Below are 18,099 nucleotides of genomic sequence, written 5' to 3' on the forward strand. Positions count from 1 at the left end.
GCTCTAAGGAGTTTGGTACTTAAAACATGTTTTTATATTGCCAGCACTTAAATATTACTACAGTGAACGGCAGCAATATAAAACTTGAAGATAGTAATTTAAGGGTAAAAACATTCCAGGAATGCTGTAGTAAAATAGGTATTACAAACCCAGGAAATTCAGGTTATGATTACATTCAAAAGAAATCCAAATGGAGATGCACAGTTAAGACACCCAGACAACCTTAACTCTGCCCTGTAGTGACGACATGCAATAGGTATACAATTATGATTAATCCATAATAGTGTCTGTAGTCCCACATTAGTTTAATCTGATTTGTAAAGGCATATTAGATTTATTTTCATTGTTTTTCTTCATGTTAGTACAGGGTAGAGTTCAGGTTAAGCAGATTAAGTAAACCTCCTATGGCTACCATCTTTTCAGAAGTCATCTTGGCTTCATTTTTATTGGGAAAAATGGACAATGGTGGTGATTTTGAAAGAGGGTATCTTGACTGTGAATTTGTGTGGCCTCAGGCCCATTGAGAACAATAGGAGATGGCAGCCATTTTGAAATAGTTCAAGAAATTCCCTGTAGTACATTATTTATCAGTTTCTTCTGAAGAAGAAATTATTATGAAAAATAATGGGGGGAAATGACCATTAATAATTAAAAAAACAAAAACCAATCTTTTACTGTAGTCCATGCATGAAATTTCAGTGAATTTTAGCTTATAGGAAGTTTCAAGTGTTGTTCCACTGTTAAGATCATTCTGGATGAAAAGTGGTCTGAGATAGGGTGTTACATTTATTAAAGGATCTTTGTTTAATTAGGCTAATGGATTTATTTATAAATTCTTAAAATTTATTCTGTACTCAGAATATATGTTGCGATTTTGGAGGTTACACTATTCTTTGTATGTAACAAAGTGTTTGAATACCTGCGCTTCCAGTACAAAACTGAACTCATCCTTAACTATGAGACTGTGACTTGCACTTCCATAAACTATATTTAAAAAGGCCATACCAAAACCTCTAAGGTGCCCTGATAATCAATTGTACTTAAAGTAACAGAGGCCCCAATTCAGCAAAAACGCGTGCGTGCTTAACTTTAAACACATGAATAGCCTCCTATGCTTTCTTTAAGTACTTTACTGAATAAGGCCCATTATGATAACTGCTCAGCACCTTAAAAACTCATATACAAATAACTTGTTAACTCAGTCAGCCAGGAGTATTAAATAATCATATATAAGTAACAGTATTTTCTGTCTTACCAAAAAAAACCCAGAACAAACAAGCAGGTGGAACCCTGTATCCATACAGAGTCCCATTGGTTTCTATACAAGTGCGGAGTCCAGATTAAGATTAAATTACAGGTTTGGGGTCTTACTCAGCTAACGGTAAATCGAGGAACCATGTCTGTAATATTTATCTTTGTATTTTCAGTGCAGCCTAATAAAGAGCTCTAAAAATGTTGCCAGCATACATTCTTTTGAAATGTGGTTCTGAGTTTTCTCATTATTTAAAGAGACCATTTTAGATAAATCAGCACTCAGTTTTACTCCTAGATCTTTGTGTATGTTGGCATGGAAGTGTTGGTACTGAATGTGATCTAGTCTTTTGAAACATCACCTGAATCAGATTTGGTCTAGTTAACTTTATATCCAGGGATGTGACCTTATTTTGTGATGTGGGAAGTGGAGGTGAAGATATGTCTGAATTCTTAAATATCATCAATATAAATCCAGGTTCATAAGGGTCATCAGCAGTATGCATGTTTAATTTATAAGTTTCTCACCCATCTTCATGGCTTGTAGGGAGGAATTGGCTACACTTAATCCATATTCTGCTTCTGAAATCCTAGAGTTTTGTCTAAGAAGTTTTGATTACCTGACTTGTGCTTCAGAAATCAGTGTGTGTAAAAGACAAGACAAGAAAAGAAAAGTTGAACTTCCAAAGAGTAAATGCTAGGGTGCTACTGTTTTACTTTTAAATTTTATTCACTGAATTGTAACATTTGTATAGTTAATAACACTCTTAAAATAATGACATCAATAATAAGGAGCATAACCGTTTTTAGAAGGTATGGGTATTCTTGGAATACAATTAAAAAGAATAAGCAACTTGAAAAAATACTCCTGTGATACAGACATAATATTGAAATTTCCAACAAGAGTTACAGTTGATTAAAAAGGAATTCTGAACTGTATTTTTATAAATAAGTACAAATAATATGATACAGTCAAGTCCAGAGTAAAACTACAATTATGTACAAAACAATGGCAGCAATCAGTACATAAAACAAAATAAAAACACAACGATAATAGCTTGCAGCAGGAACAGGTATTTCCATTCTAACAGTAGAGATGGAAAATATTTTTATAAATATGAATATTAAATGATATCTCACTTATATCCAACCAAAACAACCCTTGTGACATTTATATTTATTGTTAGCTTGTTCGTTATTAGTGTTCTACAAGGGAAAGAGTGAAAACTTGCAAAAAGTCGTGTCTAGAATGGGTTTCAGCAAAACAGACAAAGCTGATGCTGTCTGTTGCTTTAGTCTTCCAGCCAATGTTTCAGCATGTTTCATCAGGACTTTCTACTGGACCTGAGGAACAAGCAAATCAGTACTAGTTGTCACATACCATTTTTCATTGTGTATGGAAATATATTTAAATTGGGCCAAAGTGAGTCAGAAGTTAAGGGTACGTTCACTACCATCTGTTGTATTTGTATGAAATACTTAAATGTTATTAAAGTTAAGGGACAATTCAGTTCAACTTTATCTTTGTTTTTGTTTGGATTATAGCATTAATTTAGGTCCTTAATATTTAGCCGCAGTGGTCTAAAATATTTGTATTTAATACAGCTGTTTGTATAGACATAGCATGTTCTTTATGTTCTTCTCGGGGTTACAAGAATGGTGGAGCTTCTGTGTTAAACTTTAACTGAATGTTTTAACAGTTTGAAATCACTGAAACACCATAGTAAAATAAAGTTTGTCCTATTCTTTTATGTCGTTATGATAATCAGGACACAAATGTTATTTATAAATGTCATAATATTGTGTAAATCGGGGCTTGAAAAAAATCCATTTACCTGTGCAAAATGGAAAGCATTCTCTGGAAAGTTGGGGAGCCTAAGGTTTCTTTTAAAAACATTTTTTTTACCGGTTATTGTTTTAAAGGTGTAGTGTTTATCTTTCTGAGGCTACAGACAGCTTCTGCTGCATCTATCTCTGCTAGGAACAGAGTGCAATTAACAAGACTCTGGTCAGTTTTTTAGAGCAAATCATGTCATTTTGATATTGTACTTCCTGAGAAGGTAGCAAACAGAGATAGGTGTTGGAGGTATTCACTGGGAAAGAGGACTCAAATAATTGAGGCTAAGAAAGGAATAGAGTAGCTTCCATTGTCGCTTTTTTTGTGGCAGACTTGAGAGAAGGGTAGAGTAGTGGAGATCCCTCTTAGATCCTAAGTGACTCTGGAGGAAGAATATAGAGACAAAAGAGTTTTCTCTTCCAGCAGGTAGAGGAAGGTGACACTTTGAAATGTATCAGGTATTAGTCAGAAGCTGATCCAAAGATGAAGCCCTCAAGCAGACTAGATACACTAAAAATCCCAGTATCTTTGGGGTATGCTTCTCCTGAACACATTGCCTCAGGGTGTTGTTTAGTGGAGCCTGACCACACTCGTTTCTTGTATCTGCCTTTGGTAAGTAAGTGTAGGCCTCAGACTAATAGGAAGTATATTTTTTTCAAGTCCTGATATATGTTGAATTTATTTTGTACTTGTGTATGTCTCCAAGTTTAGCCCATACTAATAACCGTATTGTTTCTGAAGTATAGTAGTTCCTTTGAAGAAAAATATAGGTTAACCAGCACTCCTCCCTTCAAAAAATCCCAACCATAACAAAATGTGTGACAAAAACAAAAATGTAGAGATGTGGAGGCTTTACAATTTGTATTGCCTTGTTTTGTGCAAGCCCTGTATAACACTGCAATAGAAGGTACAGAACAGTTCCACTATTGTAGTGTGCACTGGAATGGGGAAGGGAAGAATTCATTCCCTGGAGGAACTCCCCAGTTTACAACATTGCTGCTTGATCTGCATAATGGGGTCAGGATTTGGGCCTTATGCAATTCATATCTCTTTTCAGAGTTTAAGACCAGAAGATATCACCAGATCATCTGTGGTGACCTCCTGTACATCACAGGCCACTACACAGCACCCAGTCACCCCTATGCCATGCCCAACAACCAAAATTTGATCGAAGTATTACAGACCTCAGGAGCCTAAACTATTGTGTGCTACAGGCAGAGAACCGAAAGGACTGAGGTGCACCAGTGCCTCAGGCTCTTGTACTGGCAAGGAGTTGATTTAGTGAGAGACACCCAGATGATCCTAGTAAGTGACCAACGCTCCATGCTACAGAGGAAGACAAAAATTCCCCTACATCCTGCCAATCTGACCTGTGGGAAAATTCCTTTCTGACCTAAATATGGCAGTCCATTAAACCCTGAGCATATGAGCAAGACCCACCTGCAAAGCAGAGAAAGAATTCTCAGTACCACCTCAGAGCACTAGCCCACTCCCTCCAGTGTCGCTTCTTCAGCCAGTGCTTCAGAGGAGGAAGACTACAAAAAACCCAGAATACATCGTGGGGGGAGGGAATTCCCTTCCTGGTGTCTACAGGTGATCAGCTGAAGCATGAGATTTTTCGAAACATAAAACATGGCTAGGGCTTCTGATTTTTCAGCTTTAACCTATAAACACTGATAAAACCCAGCCTAGTACAAAAATTTTGAAAAGGGGTTTATCCAGTAAACACTGGAAACACCTTGTGTCTAAGGGATTGTCTATACAGAGCAGTAATGCAGACTACAAGGGTGTGATTTCTAAAGCGCACTAACGTACTTTAATTGGTCTGTTTAGAATCTGCTGGTGTGTACTAAAGGTTCCCTAATGCACTTTAATGTAGTTGCGTTTGAAACAGTACTACTGTAAAAGGAGTCTGTGTGGCACCTGTCTAGCTGGGTTGAGGCTCCTTGTGATACCCAGTTACCACCACAGGGTTGGCTCAGTCCAGGCCCCAGCCTCTTAGTCCCTGCAGTGAGCCCCACCCTTGTGGGCCTGCTTACTTTGTTTACAGGTGGGCAGGGCCGGCTCCAGGCACCAGCTGAGCAAGCAGGTGCTTGGGGCGGCCAAGGGGAAGGGGCGGCACGTCGGGCTCTTCGGCGGCAATTCGGCGGAGGGTCCCTGTCCCTCTCGGAGGGAAGGACCTGCCGCCAAATTGCCGCCAAAGAAGAAAGCGGCGCGGTGGAGGAGCTGCCGCCGATCGCGATCGCTTTTTATTTTTCGCCGCTTGGGGCGGCAAAAACCCTGGAGCCGACCCTGCAGGTTGGGGGCGGGAGGAGGGAGCAAAAGTTCAGACGCCACAGAGAACAAGTCCCTCCCTGGGGTAAGCAAAAAGGTCAGTGGCATCACCTTACTTGAGGGGTACCTGGGTAACAGCTTTACTGGACTCATAGCAAGGTAGCCAAGTCAGTCTGTCCTTACCAGGCTTGCCCCGGGGATTCCCCTTTGCTGACTGCAGCTTCCTCCTTTTAAAGCCCTCCTCCCTGCCAACCTACCTTAGCACACAGAGTCTCCATAACCCTTTCCCTCTGAGCGCAGGGTTTATACATCCCATCACAACTATGTTAAAGTGCACTAGGGAACATTATAAAGAGATTATTCATAGAAAGTCCTGGACATTACATAGAACTCAACAATTGCTAAAAATAAATTGTGATAAATGAAATAAATAACCCCCGAAAAACAGACGCTCTAGACATGGCTTTAAGATTTCTTTTTTCACACTCAGGAAGACAGTATTATATATTAGTTTACACTTGGTTCATGTTTGGAGGGTGTATTTTCTAATTGCAAGACTAGAAATGTTCTTAAATGAAAATTTAGTTTCTGCAGAAATTGGTGGGTGAGTCCCCACCCTCCAATTTCTGGGAAAAGTTTAATTCTTGCTGTTGGGATGTGGAATAGAGGATTTGATAAGCCATGCTTATATTATAGAAACACTTGTTTTTAGTAAGATACAAGTAGTGTCTGTAGCCTGCAGGCCAGAAGACTAATAGCCAAAATCAGGTGTGGATTTGTAAACTACATATTACTTAATGGAGTTAATTGAGACTTGATATAAGTTACATGAGGAGAGGCTACTGTGAAAAACAGTAACCCCCACTCACACACATCTTAAGTGTTTAACTACATTCCAACAGGTTTGTGTCCTGATCCTGCAAAGAAGTCCACATATGTGGACTCCTGCATCTGCATGAAGCATTATTGAAGTAATGTACGGTGCCTTTTTTTAACAGTGTCAAGCACACTATCGATGTTTAATAAACTGTAAAAAAAAAAAATTTTTTTTGTCTGATCATGGTCTCCTTTATCCAATAAAAGTTTCACCTTTTTTGTTTTGGTGATATTCACAGTACTTCTATAATAAATTAAATGTCTTAACATGAGTTACCCTTACAATGATTCGAGAGCTCAGTGGTTACAAACTTCACAAAAGCGTTAAGTAGTGCATCTTAGTCACTTTGATATAGTTCATGTTTATGTTCAGAAGTTTGGTGTGAGACTAGAAATTAGTGTATGGCATAAATGGTCAAGGTAGAACAAAGCCAAATTCCCTGTGTCCTTGGAAGCCTTCCAGCATTCCCCTCCCAACTTTCTGTGGGGTTCCATAGAGCTCTGTCCTTTGTTCCCTTCTCCCTCTACATCCTATCTCTGGGTAGTGTCATCCACAAGCCTGAATTCAACTACCATCTCTATGATGACAACACTCAGATCTACCTCTCTTCTCCAGACTTGTCTCCTCTTGGCCTGTGTCTTTGACTCTCCTCATGGATGTCTTACCATCAACTGAAGTTCAGTGTGTTTAAAACAGAGCTCCTAATCTTCCCCAAAGCCCTCCTTGTTTCCTCCTTTCTTGATCACTATGGACAACATCACCATCCTGCCTGTCGCTCAGTCCCATAACCTGGGTGTCATATTTGACCTCTCTAGGTCCTCAAATCCAGGTTATATCTAAATATAGATATAACAGATATGTTATGCAGATTCTTTCTGCATAACATCTATAAGATATGACTTTTCTTATCCATCCATACTGCTAACACTCTTGTCCAAGCTCTCATCATCTTGTGTCTCGATTACTGCAACTTTCTTCTCTCTGGGCTTGACCAATGCAATCTTGCCGTGCTCATATCCATTCAGAATGGTGCTGCAAAGATCATTTTCCTAGCCCATTGCCTTGATTGTGACACCCCTTTGCATCTCTCCACTAGCTTCCTCTTCTCTGTCACATCAAAAATAAGCTGTTTATAAACACTTTCAAGGCCCATCACAGTTAATCCCCACCCTATCTATTATCTCATTTGGTATTGAGCTATTGACTCCCACCTCCAATGTACCCATGATGTCACCTCCATTGCTAACTTGTTTGTGTGCTTTCTTCCATCCTGCCCCTCACACTTGTGAGGCATTCCCCATTAATATCCTTAAAGCTATCTATCCTCCTTCAAATCCCTCCTTAAAACTCCTTTGCTGTGATGCCTACAAAAAACTTGACAACAGTTAGGCTGCTTGTGTACTGAGACCACTGCGTATTATGCTGACCAATATTATTTCATTGTTTTCTTGTACTTGTCTGCATCCATTTGTTGTCTCTTATCTAATTTTAAGGCCAGGTCTACACTGACAAGTTAGGTGACCCAGCTACTTTGTTTAGGGGTGTGAAGAATCTACACCCCTGAGCTACGCAGCAAAGCCAGCATAACTCCTGGTGTATACAGCACTAGGTTGATGGAAGAATTCTTCCTTTTGCTGTAGTGAGTGTCTACTCTGAAGCGCTACAGTGGCGCAACTGCTGCTGTAGCAGTTTAAGTGTAGACATAGTCTTAGGGCTAGTCTACACTGGCAACGTTAAAGCACTGCCACGGCAGCGCTTTAACGTGGCTTGTGTAGTCATGGCAGCTGTCCCAGGGCTCTAAAAAAAACCACCTCCACGAGGGGCGTACAGCTCCCAGCGCTGGTGCACTGACTACACTGGCACTTTACAGCGCTGAAACTTGTTGTGCTAAGGGGGGGGGGTGTTTTTTCACCCCTCTGAGTGAGAAAGTTGCAATACTGTAAAGTGCCAGTGTAGACAAGACCTTAGATTGTAAGTTCTCTCTGTCTTTGTGCTAAATGCTGTACAAAATACAATGCAGATTTGTCCATAACTAGGGGCTCCTACGTGCTATGGTAATACAAATAAGTAATAATTTTCAATCAAGTTTCATTTTTTGACATTTACCTTGCTAGGAAAAAATGAATAAGTGGACTGGGTGCTCCTAAATTGATCTCCTGAGAGGTCTAGATATGAGGAGTTGACACAGGATAGCCAATAATAAATCAAAAAAGAACTGCAGAGTTGACTGAATAATGCTAGCATTTTTATAAAGCCCCACCTCCTTTCCTGGTAAAATGCTTATGGAACTATACAACAACTTGAAATATAATAATCACAGAAATTAAAATAATTAATTAGAACATTGGCAGTTTGACTATTTTTCCACTTCAGAAAATGTATTTATACTAAGATGATTTGTTGATGTTATCTTATAAATGTTTGAAAATAGTAACTAAAGAAACCCATTTAATAAAAAATAGAACAATTTCTGTCTGAATTGTGTTGTCTAGAGAAGCAGGCTTCGAATTTTTCCAGCAATGTTTTTGAATCCTTTGCAAAATAGCTCAGAATGTATTTAAACACTAGACTTTTAATTCTGAGATGATTTTGTTTCCTATGCACAATAGGCAAAATTGTCATGTTTAAAACTTTAAGAATATTTTCAATGGGATACATTTTCATTTATAGCTTGTAGCTGTAAATGCCTTTTTAAGAAGTGCTACTTAATTTTTGGCAAATAGTAAAAGTATGCCCCCCGCCCCAGAAGAAAACAAAACACAACAAAAAAACGTAGACTTACCAGAAACTAACTAAAATTTTTCTTCTTCTGGGTCATTGTCTTATTGCAGACCATTCCATTTAGACCATTCCATTGTTGATGATGCTGATGATGTGGACCTGCAGTTTAACTAAAATAGGATACTTGCATTTCAGAGTTAAAAAGTAGCTTGATGTAGGTCAAAGTCATGACAGTGATTAAAGCAGTAACTCATTCTGAAACAGAATGTTGCTCACAGATGCTTTAGAAAGCTGTAACCTTGCAGAGGTGTAAGTTTTTTGGGATAGCAGTTAAAGTGAATGTGTAAAGGATTATACTTGGGAGTAAAAGGAGATGAAGAAAAATGAATATATGTGATAAAAAGTTGGAGAGCCTCACTTGATGGAGCAAATGAACATTGGAAAAAGAGGTCTTTTTGTTGGTTATGTCTTCCTTTCTTCTTAGTCTATTCCATAGATAGTTATAACTTCAAAATATTTTCTTTTAGAGGTGACCATCAAACTGAAGCACATACAATATTTATAGTTCAGAAATTTCCATTGTCTACTAATGGCAGATGTTCTTCCCTGAGCCCTGAAACATCATTAAATCTCTGTCAACACTAATAACAGTATACTTAGCTCTTTCTACCCAGGGATACTCAAAATACTTGTAGTATCATTTCCATTTTGAAGTTGGGGAAACTGAGGCACGGAGAGGTTAACGGCCTCATGCATTACCCACTGAAGTAAATGAGACATTTAGATTTATTTCAGTGAAGTTAGGGCCTTAGCCAAAGTATCCTATCCAAGTTTATATAGTGAGTCAATAGCAGAGCTGAGAATAGACCTGAAAAGTGGGTTTTTTTTGTTTTTTTCAAAAGAGCTCAGCATTTGGCCTAACTTGCTCCCATTGAAGGCAGTGGTAAAACTACCATTGACTTCACTGGAAATGAAGTTAGCCCAATACTGAGTGTCCAGTGCCCAATCCAATAACCCCACTGTCTTCCTTCTGTGCTTTCAGTAATGGCGCTAAACATGGGTTGTGTCCTGTTTACAATAGCTGTCAGACTTTGTATTGCTCCAATTCAGCATGAACCACTGCTGATAAGTGTTGGAAGAACTGAGTCAATTTCTTAGTGTAAATAGTATTCAGAGTGGCGCCTCCCATCACTTGCATGGCATGTTAGCCCTTAATAATATTGTTGCCATTTTATTTTTTATTGACTGCCTCTAGTATTGATGGATTGCAGCACTACACATATTTGTTTCTCATCTGGATCAGCAATATTAGATCTCTAAATATTTCTTCCAATTGGTTTAGTTCATTGTAATATGAATATATTTGTTTTTTTTTTAACTAACAATTGTTGCTGGAACCTAGGCTGCCTGACTACCTTGATAATAACTTGCTATGATACTCATATTATGTTGCCTTTAATAAGGTTAAAATAGTGGAAAGTTTTAGTATCCTTTAAAAATGTTTGATTTTTCTGTCCAATAGGTTATATATTTTTAGGCAGCATGTTTGTCAAGGGTGAAAATGATACCAAGTGAAAAATTGCTTAGCCATACTTGTTTGCTTTAAGAGGTGTGCTCGCCATATTCCTGAGCTCCCATTGCTATGAAAGAGAAACCGATACCAGGCAAAATATTGCTAGTAAATTGTCTTGTAATTTTTTAAGGCTGTGATATGCCCGTTTTGTGCCACAGTGTACTTCATTGGTTTCCTTTATACATTCCTCAGTTTAGTTGAGAGTACACAAGTTTACTTCATAGAGAGGAAACCACAACAGTTCCTACTGTGACAAGCTAAAAGAAGTTTAACAAACAGAAGATAGGTTTATTCCTGTAAATACTGCAGTTAGAAAATATGCAGCAGGATATTTGTTAATATGTCAAAATACAGGTACTTAATGCCTATCATTAACTGCATTGTGCACCAAGGAAGTTAATGAGATTTCTCGATGCACAAAAATACACTATACTTGCAGTACATTTCCAATTTAAGGAAAATAAAGATTTGGCAGTGGAATTCCCAATCATTTAGAGCTCTTTCCTGCATCCTTCTATGGCTGAATCAGCAGATTACATAAAGGATTTGATATGATTATTAAATATATAAAGTAACCCCTTCATTGTGACTTCAGGACCAAACCTGCTGTTTTACCATTACAGTTGTTCAAATGGCTTCTCCCAAACTGTTTTGATCTTAAAACTAAACATTCTGTTTGTCATGCAGTACATGTTGTGTTTTTGTTGCTGCTACTTCTGATTGGTTCCTCTGAAAATTCCATGACAGTCTTGGGTGCCTTTCATAACATGATATGACACTTTTCCTTTGACATGTAATTTGTAATATATATATTTAAAAAAAAACTGTATTAAAAGATTGGTAAGGTTGTGCATGTAAGCTTAACTCAGCCCCTTTGTGTATATGCATTCTGATACAGCCTTTAATTGCAAGATCGTTGCAATTTCAGAGTAACTGCACTTGTATTCCCCCTCTGTGGTCCACCCAGGGCACCCACTTAAAAGTTTCTGGCTCCCCTGCTGTCACCTCTCTTGGGCAGAGACCCATGTCTCTCTCTCCCTCTTGACCAGGGTTTTTCTAGGCTGCACAGTTCCCTGCTTATACTGTGTTATTCCCAGCAAGCCAGATGGCCTAAACAGCCAGTGTCTGCACTGGGGCTATAAACAGTGTTGTTGTCCACCGTAGTTTACTCACAACTCTTTCTAAGCAAGCACATTTATCCTTAAAGTAAAAGCATTACTGAGAAAACATATTAAAAAAAAATAAAAGAACCTACACGAATGATAATTAGCTTATCAGAGATCACCCCCGCTCCAACAAGGGCATTCAGTCCTTCAGATCCCACACAGGTTTTTCTGTTACAAGTTCATAACAAGAACACACATGAATAAGTCAGTTTCTTCTTTAAACAGCTTCAGCCTTTGATATTCAGATGCTAGGAACTGGTTCCCTCCTCAGGATGTAGCATCAAAAGGTTGGGTCTGGAGGTAGGAATTTGAAATCACCTCCCTCTAGGTATTGAATAGGAAACCCACTTAACTTTGTCCCAGAAGTTCCTTCTTGTTGGGCACATTGTTTAAAATAGTCCTTTGAAGCTCATAACTCTTCCCAAGGTTTGTATTGACCATGTCTCCACCCCCACACACCCCCGAACCTCCCGAGAAGTTACCGCCAATCCTGCAATAATACATAAACTTTGCATTCAATGCAATAGACTTCTATAAAGTTTCTCAAACATATTGTGGGAAACTGAATTATTTATCACAATGATCAAATACTATTTTCTCCCAGAACCTCATTGCGATGAACAGTGCTCACTAAATCAATAGCTATTTAATATTTTTTATTCTTCTCATTCACCGTGTAGTCATGCATTATTTACTGTCCACCTTTATTTACTGCCCTTTATCCAAACTCTGCCCTGAATACAGAATTATTAATTTCTTCATGGGCTTTTCTGTAGTAGTCTCGTAATATTGTAGGAGTTGGCAATGCTATGGATAAAGGGCACTAGCTACTAAGACTAATATATAATGCAGGGATCAGCAACCTTTGGCATGTGGCCCGTCAGTGAAATCCGCTGGCGGGCCGGATGGTTTGTTTACCTGCAGCGTCTGCAGGTTCGGCCGATCGCAGCTCCCACTTGCCGCGGTTCGCCGTTCCAGGCCAATGGGGGCTGCGGGAAGTGGTGCTGGCCGAGGGATGTGCTGGCCATTTATTTATTTGTTTTTATACTTTAAAAAATAGTTTGTGTGTTTGGCATATGTGAATGAGTTTGGTCTCAGTATGGTTCCTAAAGGACTTAGGTCCACATCATGGAACCAATAGCCACAATTCTTACTGATTGGCAATCTGAACAGAGAAGACAAGGATTTAATAGATTGATTGTATGAACTAATCTCCTGCTGTTAGAATTCTATTTTATAGGTCAAGTGCAACATTTGTGGCTGGACATTGGTAGAGCAATATATGAAGCTTTCACTACCTATGATTTACCTGTTTTTGAATAAATAGGACTTCAGTCTTAGAGTTAAAATGCAAAAGAATATTTTAAAAATAAATTGTATTACATTAGTAGTTAGGAGTATGGTGTAGGCAAATGTCACTGAGGTAAAGCCCAACCCTGCTTCTCTAGGTCTATGGCAAAATTGTGAGGGCAGCTATATTGTGCTCTTTGATGTTAAGACCTTAAAAAAGAAATAATCTGCTCACTGATGCTGTCTTTTAAACATCTTGTTCAACTATTATTTTTTCTGTTTGAGAGTAGAGTATCCACAATAGAGACATCAAGAATACCTATTTATTAGACAGGGTGATATGGTTTTGCAAATAAATCACAAACTTTTTATTTAGAAAAGGATTTTAAAAACCACTTCATTGTAGAAGTAGATTTCTTTTGTAGAATCCTATTCATCCTAGAACAAGTTTTTTAAAATTACTCGGGTTTTCTTGGCATTTAGGGCAAATCCTGGCTTGCCTTATCAACAGATATTTTCTGTTGAAGGCAGGGAGGCTGTGATTCGTCCTATAATTTGAAATTTTCAGTATCAGAAGAAATCTGTGTAGTCTTATTAAGATCTCTGTGGATATATGCTTTTAATTCATGGGAGTCTATACAGGAATTTGTGCAGAGGCTTCATTTTTGTTGTTGTTAACCTGTAATGGATTATGAAGGAAGTTCCATCCAGTCTTCAGAAGAGTGGTTGTGTTTGTGTGCTGAGAGTTGGAGAAGAAAATGTGTTGTAAATAGAGGAATCCTTAGAGGGGTCTGAGAGACCCATGGAAAGAACCCAATTCCATCTTTATTTTACCTGTATGTCTGAAACCTTTATAGTGTAGAATGTGACTCCATATTATAATAATGAAAAACAAAATTTGAATAATTGCACTCATTGTTGGACTCATGATATCTTCCAGGCGCAGCTGGTGGATCTGAAATCTGAACTGACAGAAACTCAGGCTGAGAAAGTAGTATTGGAAAAAGAGGTGCATGATCAGCTTTTGCAACTCCATGCCATTCAACTTCAGTTGCATGCCAAGACAGGCCAGAGTGTTGATTCCGGGGCAATTAAAGCGAAATTGGTGAGTATCTTAGATTAAAGGAAAAAGTTCAAACTACACCTTTTTTTTTTTTTTTTTTTTTTTACTGTGTAAGTGGTGAAATGTTAATGTTGCTGGCACAAACTTATTTGAACACCAGCTTTAAAATAAACAAGTATATGTTACCTAGGTTTCTTATACTATTTCTTGTGAAGACTGCTAAAATGATGAGCTAGTAACCAACTATAGCTGGAAAAGTACAGGAGAGAGAAATGGAGGAGTACCAACCAGATGTCTATCAACATTCAGGGTTGCAGGCTGTTTGCTTTGAAATATATATGTAATAATTTCAAAGAAATTGTATAAAAGTTCTGCAGTGGGGAAAGATTAAGATTGTGTGTTTTTTTGTTTTTATAATATAAATAAGCTCTGAGAGTTGGTGTTTTAACTTTTGAAATATTGGAAATATAAATTTTTTGTTGAAGGTTTTCTTTGGAGAATGCAGAGAAGTTGATAGGTAGTTTTCTTAATTGAAGAGGTGAAGGGGGTTTGAATCTTGTAGGTTTTTTTAAATAGCTTTTTTCAGCTTTTTATTAGGTGTTAACAAAAACAGAATTTTAAATAAAGTCAGCATGTGAATGAGTGTCAGTGTAAAAATCATTTTTCTTCTCAATCAAGATTAAGTTCCTTGGAAGTAAAGATTATCCTTTGGTGGTTCAGTTTTCCTGGGGTAGAAAAGATCTTTGAACTTCTAATGTGAAAAGTAAACATATCTTACAAAAAATAACCAGGACTTCTTTTTGCATTGTAAAGAAGCCAAAAAGAGGAGACACCCATTCCTCCTCCTCCCTCTCCACTCCACCCTAGGAGAGTGTGGGGGTTTTTTTTTGTGGTGAGGGTAACTACTAGACATAAGACTGAAACTTTTTCAGTGGTCCTCCTTTTTTCATATTTGCAAACTGGGCCACCTCCCATCTCAGTCTTCTTGTTTAATTCAACAGATCATCAGGAAAGACTCCATACACCACTGGTGATTTGTGAAACATATTTTGAGGAACTATTTGACAAATGCCACCAAACAGCCATTTTTTTTTTTTTTCTTCACTGTTAGCCTACTCTAGATTTTAACTGGTGATCTAAACAAGAAACATTCTTTCTCATTACTAATCACAGATAGCATGGTTTCAGGGTCCAGCATGAACAGAATTTTAATAAACAAAATAAAAATCATTCTATATAGGCTACATGAGTTGAAAGACTCTGACCTGATTTCTGAACGTTGTTTACACACTTTATAACTCTTACAACTCTTAAGCCATGTTTGTCTATGACCATGTTGAAAATTGTTTCTCTAACAAGTTCAAGTTGTGAAGCCTCAACATACATGGAATGTTTTCCTGTTACCTTAATGTGTATTAAAATATAGAAATCCCAAAGGCAGAGTAAAGCAAACTCAAAAGATAAGCCTAGATTTTTAATGAGTACAGTTTCAACATATATAAATCCCTAAACAATATGGGGAAAGTTTACTCCTTAGTTTTAACTATGAACACAGACATTTTTGTGGCTTTAGCGCACAACTATAATATTTTTCCATTTGGTTCAGGTAGTTTTTTTTAAATAGACAAGCTTCAGGATTTATCTATGTTGAAATTGTACTCATTAAAAATCTAGGCTGACATTTTGTCCTTAATTTCGTAAGGGGATGAGGCAAGGCACCATTCTTATAAACCACGAGGCTTATCTTTTGAATTTGCTTTACTCTGTCTTCTGGGATTTCATAGAATTTTAGTGGAGAGAAACTGTCCTTTAAACTGTTTTAGATATAGAAACTACAAACGTTGAAGAGCTTGAGCAAGCAAAATTGGAGCTACTTAGATGACAACGAAAATTGAAAATCTGATTTTTAGGTTAAAAAGAGCTTTAGTGGTGACCTTCTATCAGTCTGAATCTGCCCAGGGGAGCATTTTGAAGGGAGACGGTGTCAACAAAATGTGTTACTGGAAAATATAATGCTGCATATGTTAACCTCCCTCCCTCTGTGCCGAGTATACAACTTCTTTTACTAGAGCATGGGGGAAAGTTGATATGCAGCTTACTATGAATTCATATTTGACAAACTCCAAATTATGCAAAACGTTGGTGAATGAAAACCTATTTAAACATTCAAGGTTGCTCAACAGTTGACTACATGCAGTTTACTCTACAAGCATCTTTCAGATACGATCTCTTTTTTAACATCCTGTCTGTGCTGCTTGGACATGAAAGCTCTTTTGGTACTTTTTGTAAGAGTTTTTATAAGAGTTTGACCAAAGTGACTTTGGTCAAAATTGTATCTCCTCCTCCTGTTTTGCCGTGCATTATATATATACTTTTGCACTTACATACGTACGTCCCATAAGTGGCTGAATACCAGATGTGTAATATATGGCTTGAAAAGTATTTTATAATGTTATGTAAATCTGAATTATAATTTAACTATCAGGTAAAACCCTTAGTTTAGGTTCAGAAAGGCTTAGAAGCAAACCTGTATTTTGTTGTTCTTTGAAAAGCAATTATCTTTTCCCCAACAAAATGTGGAAATCTTTATAGTAATCTTACTGTAGTTCAAGCTTTTGTAGATCTTCCCAATACTTATGTTTCATAAGGAAATGAATGTATGTAATTTTCTAACAAATAATTTTAATGATTTATTCCTTACAATACATACTTTGATGCAGAAATTGCTACAAAATAAACTTTTTTGTTTAATACCATACTTATTTTTGTGTCCTTCAATAAACCTAGTACAGTTCCTTAATAGTGTTCTGACAGAATAAGACTGATATTTGCATTTATTTTATGGCATTTTCTAGAAGTTCACTTTGCCACTGTTTGCCAGTTTTTCTGATTGTGGAACTGTTTTCTTCTTTCTTAAGTCTGTCCTTTCTGTGGATGAGTTGGTAAGTATGCTAGTTGCCTTCATCTGTATTTAGGTCAGTGCTTTTATTTTGTGTGGCAGTATACATATTGGCCTCTGAAACTAGAAAAACAGATCTGGCTGGCTTTCTTCCCCCCTGGTTGGCCACATATCTGATATTGTTCACAATTTTTAGTTTTGGTGCCTTTTTTCCCAAGCCTGTGCATGTCTGTATTTGTTTGTTTCTGGTTGCTGCAACTGTTTGGGGATGATATGGTCTGGTAGCTTATGAAATTCTGAAGGTTGTCTGATCTTGCTACCTAGAAACAAAATCTGAAACTGTTTAAGTATTTATTTAAAAATAACAATATCCAGCATGTTATGAGCAATAATTTTTGTACATTATCAATTTTCTCTTGTAAAATGTCAGTTTTCATACATTCCCCCCTCTCCTCAATTCCCTTTTTGTGAGCGTGTTGTTTTTAATGTAACTTTCCTATTTGTTAACAGTCCTATGGTGCCTAAAATATGTAAGCTTAGTAGTGTACTTATAAGGAGGCGTGTTTGGTAGTGGTTCAGACTTGAGACTTTCACCTCTTAAACTTTGTAAGTGATAGACTTAAAGATTTTTAAATAATGTCACTATTTTCATAGAATTATGGACCTTATAGCTACTATTAAAAATTTGTTTTTATCTATTGAAAAATCGTTAAGTAATTGAGATCTATTATTCTTGAGTAGAACTTCATATTTTTAATATTGTCTATATTAAGCATAATTTTTCTCCTTTAAGGAATATTAGTCATGATATAAAAACTAGAAAACAATATCTGCTTATATAGGCAAAATATAACTGATTTGGGAAAAGGCTGAGGTATTCTTACATATTAGGAGATACTAACCTGTCATTCCATCTTACCTCAGTACATTTTATGTTAAGAATTAGCCATTTTCTAATGATTTGCTGTAATGTGTGGTTAGATTTTTTTTTTTTTTTTTTTTACAGCAGTAAAGAAATATCGTTCACTGTTGTGATGGTAAACATTGTTTTATGCAGTGTGTGAACTTTTAGTGCCAAAAATTGTAAGTTTATATTCTTACATGCCACTTAAAGAATGGACAGTGTTAGAATGCCACTTAAAGAATGG

General features: G+C 37.2%; 1 protein-coding gene across 1 annotated transcript in view; it reads left to right on the top strand.

Annotated features, from left to right (window-relative positions):
• The window catches only part of GOPC (golgi associated PDZ and coiled-coil motif containing), a 44,532-nt gene that overhangs the window by 2,997 nt on the left and 23,436 nt on the right, over positions 1–18,099 (top strand). The window contains exon 2 of the mRNA XM_024205378.3: positions 13,930–14,094. Coding sequence (XP_024061146.1) covers positions 13,930–14,094 — 165 coding nt within the window. The remainder of the gene's footprint in view (positions 1–13,929; positions 14,095–18,099) is intronic.

This window comes from Terrapene carolina, unplaced genomic scaffold (assembly GCF_002925995.2).
Source record: "Terrapene carolina triunguis isolate 2854851 unplaced genomic scaffold, T_m_triunguis-2.0 Scaffold85, whole genome shotgun sequence".
NCBI lineage: Eukaryota > Metazoa > Chordata > Testudines > Emydidae > Terrapene > Terrapene triunguis.